The following is a 3,825-nucleotide window of genomic DNA, read 5'->3' as shown; positions in this document are numbered from 1 at the left end:
GAAAAAAGTGTCCCTCTTGGAATACAACAATATATATATCCCAATTGGAGCAAGAAGAAGACAGTCTCGAATTAATGGATGGCAGATAATGAATGATCATGAACAAATTATTTAATGAGAGTTACAAGATCGGCACTCGAAATGAATTAATTATTTGCCAAATTATATATTCTCCATGTTCCTAGAAGCAGTACTACTAGCGACTACTACAGGCATCTTCCACCATAACCAGCATTCCTGAACAGTGCTTGCTTTATGTCTTCAGGACTGATCACTGTTCTCTCTGTCACCTGTCACATTTTCTTAAATTTTCAGTCTACCAAAGAAAAACAGAAAAACAATAATAGAAGAAGAAACAGGCTACTAAAGCTGATTATCACTATCACCCGTTTAAATTTTTGGATGAATTTAAGAAATCATATCGATTCAAGAGTTGACTCATCGTGTCAACCGGGTAGTAGGATCTTCATACTACTTATCACTCGAATTTTGCATAACTAGTCGCATCTGTCTTGGACGAAAATATCCTGACCATCCTTTAGCACGGGCATACGATAGAAAATACATATACACACTTTTGCCTAGATCCAGTTTAGAAAAAACACTTTTACACCAAGTAAATCAAATTAGTTTACTGTTATAGGTCTCACGTTAATTTCTATATTATTGATGCCCGAAAATTCTTACCGTTACAAATGAAAAAGAATCTCTTTAGACCCGAGGCTATAGGTAAGAATTTCCCCAATAATAATGCAACAGGAAAGTCTGCATTTGGTTATTGAGAACAATTCTTCTGGAAACATGAAGGTGCCCAGGGCAAGAAAAAAATGTATCACGTACCTCGGAACAGGAAGCCTGCATTGAGAAATCATTGAAGCAGCTGATAACACATTGTTGAATCTCAAGGCCGAGTAGTTCCAAGGTGTTTACAGTTGATAGGAGAAGCCCCGGCTTCGTAGCACAACATATATCAATCCTGGTGCCCAAGTCCCTCTTTTCCACATCGAACTGCAAAATTAGAATCATTCAAAAGTTCTTCGATTCGTTATGTTGGGAATTATAAAATCTCACATAGAAAAAATGAAAAAATAACTATGAGTTTATATAAGACTTGGAAAGTAAAAGTCTGAGCTTTTAAGTGAACATGACTCATGTCTGTATAAGCTCATGAATATTCAATACTTTGCACTTGATTTTGCTCAAAGTTTTCCAGTTTTCAATTTTCCTTTTCCTGTTGACGGGAAAGATTGCTCATATGAAAAACAAGCAGTCCTTACGTATGATAATGAATAATTAACTACATAAGTTTGAGAAATGGCGAGAATTTGTATATGAATTTATCAGAACTTTGGCAAGTAAGATGGGTGTGATTGGCTCCTTCCTCATTCCATTATGCATTCTTTCTTTTCCTAATGGAAAAGAAAATACATGCATACATTTTGGAGCATATGTTCGTGCCTTTCGACTATTGCATAAAAACAGATTAGTGGAAAAGCTATGCACCCGCGAGTTTAGTCTCAGAAATTCAACAAGAAAAGGAAGGATTTCCGGAAATTAAATGAAGCCGAAAATGTTGGTTCCTTTGAGTACATACATACCTTGGGGGAGTTTCTAACAAGGACTTCATTGGGCTTTAACTCTCTGGAGAAGCCCATGAGGCTGAGAGGGCTTGTCCCCACTTCCATGTCCTCATCCTGCAGTTTGTTGATTCTCTCCAGCAGCTCCTTCATGTAATCTATTGTGTCTCCAAGTATGGATGTTCTGTCCATCTGCTCATCATCATGTGTCCGTGGTCAATCACGTCAGATAACTTATATGTTTTGAGTATCGAGTCACAAGAAATACGGGGGCTTTAATAATTCTCAGACATATTGGTTAAATAGGTTGAGAATGATAATATGTGAACTGTTACCAAATCAACAAAGAGCTGACAGAAGCCCCGACAACAAAGATTTTCATAACGCAGTAGTAAATTACTTGCCTATGTCGAAGAAAATAAAGTTTATATAATTTCCCCCTTTTTTTTCTTGTGGAAAAAGATCGTGAGAAATAGAGAAGATGGTGTCTGTTGAACTTTACAAGACGAGTCGGACTATGCAAAAAGTCTTGTTTAAGTGTAGGACCTGAATGCAAAATGTTACCCATGTTTCTTCATTTTTTCACTCATGAACATTTTCCTACCATGAGGGGAAAATGAAAACCCTTCTCGGTTTTCCAACATATATACATATGTCATCAGCAGAACCAAGGGATGGCTATTCGATATGCCTCCGCCCGAATCTGGGTTCTCCCTTGCTTCCGCAAGTGAATTACGCAGATCAACATATGCGGGAAATGAATTTCCTCTCCAGTGAAATTTGGTCAAATATAACAAATGCCAAGGAAAGTGAATTTGTTAATGGGGAATACGTCGCAGACCTTGCTGATCTTTGGGACGATGGATCTGAGCATGGAGAGCCTGTCGTTGAGGCGCTTCCTCCTCCGCCGCTCGGCCATGAGGTTCTTGGAGGGCTGACCCTCCAACCTCTTGGGCCTAACAGGAGTGCTGCTCTTACTGCTAACCTGATCTCCAGCACAGCAGCCCATGCTGAAGCTACCAGCACTGTGGTTGTCCACCAGTTGCTCCATGTCCTCAACTTTGCAGCAGCCAATGCCATTGTTGTTGTTGTTGTTGTTGTTGCTGCAGCTGCTGAGGAGTGCATCCGGGTGGTCCTCCACCAGTGATGGGGGAGTGCATCCTGTAGGGTCCCCAAAGGGGTATGGAGGAGGGGTTGGATCAGTACTGCCCTCCACTTCAGGGACTGTGCAGGTGTAAGGTGGTGGTGGGTCCAGGAAAGAGTAGTGGGAGTAGTAGTCATCAGCAGGGCTGTGCTCTGAGACCATTACTAGTCCTGTGGCTGTGAGTGGGTTCTGATCTGGTGGTCGGGCTGTCAGTGATGAGGAAGCTGATGGATCCTCTTCAAAAGGGTCAAAGCTATTCCACCATTGATGGTGGTGAGGGAGGAACTGCTGCTCATAGTTCACTCCTCCTCCTCCTCCTTCATGTGAAAAGCAGGCAGCCGCCGCCGCCCAATCACTATTACTTCTTGCAGGTGCTAGCAGCAGCTCCTCCAAGAACACATTCTGACTTAGCTCCATTAATCGCCTCTTCACCTCTCCTTCACTTTCTCTCTCTTTCTTTGTCTTTGTGAGAGTATGGGAGAAAAGAAACCTCAAGGGAGGAGGAAGTGTTGCTAATTATAGCAGGATGAGAGAGAGAGGCGGTTTAATTTTGGAAAAATGAAGCTGCACAAGTTGGAAGGGAATTTAGAGAAATGGATTTCTCTGTTTATATTTAAAGACCGCCCAGGGAAGGGGCCGGGTTTGGCTCGATATACACGTACGTCTCGTAAGTCATAAGGATTCCGGTTAATTAAGTGAAGTGTTATTGAACCATACTGACAGCTTCTTTTGGAGCTGCAACTATAGATGAATATTGTTTGTCTCAGTGAGATTTTTTTTTCTTTACCAGGCATTATTGGTGATTTGGAATCTGGAAGAGCTAGGCCTATTGGAGATCAATCGAATTAGCATTCGCCCGACTCTAAAATTTTCATAAATGTTTCCTTAACTTTATTGCCACTCCGTGGTCTTTGATCCTTTCTTGAAAACTAAAAAGGTGGTTATACATCTCACCCAAAAAAAGAAAATTTAGTAATACATGCATATTGATGGGAATTTTTTCCTGCTTCAAATTCCATAAATTAGGAGAAAATTTCCCAATTTGTAGATCGAATATGAATAATATTATCATATAGTTCGCATAGGTCTAATTAATATATTAAT

The 3,825-nt window shown here is 40.5% G+C and overlaps 1 protein-coding gene across 1 annotated transcript; it reads right to left on the bottom strand.

The window, feature by feature from the left end:
• Positions 1-3,314, bottom strand: LOC116193221 (transcription factor bHLH93-like). The gene is made up of 4 exons (XM_031522028.1): positions 2,419-3,314; positions 1,599-1,769; positions 841-1,008; positions 1-290 (listed from the first exon to the last, which is right to left on the bottom strand). The coding sequence occupies exons 1-4, from the start codon at positions 3,136-3,138 to the stop codon at positions 207-209; spliced, it is 1,143 nt and encodes a 380-aa protein (XP_031377888.1). The 5' UTR covers positions 3,139-3,314; the 3' UTR covers positions 1-206.
• Between the last annotated feature and the right edge of the window lie 511 nt (positions 3,315-3,825).

Source organism: Punica granatum, chromosome 1 (genome assembly GCF_007655135.1).
Source record: "Punica granatum isolate Tunisia-2019 chromosome 1, ASM765513v2, whole genome shotgun sequence".
NCBI lineage: Eukaryota > Viridiplantae > Streptophyta > Magnoliopsida > Myrtales > Lythraceae > Punica > Punica granatum.
The sequence above is the reverse complement of the archived record's forward strand: the minus strand, read 5'-3'. Positions and strand labels throughout refer to the sequence as shown.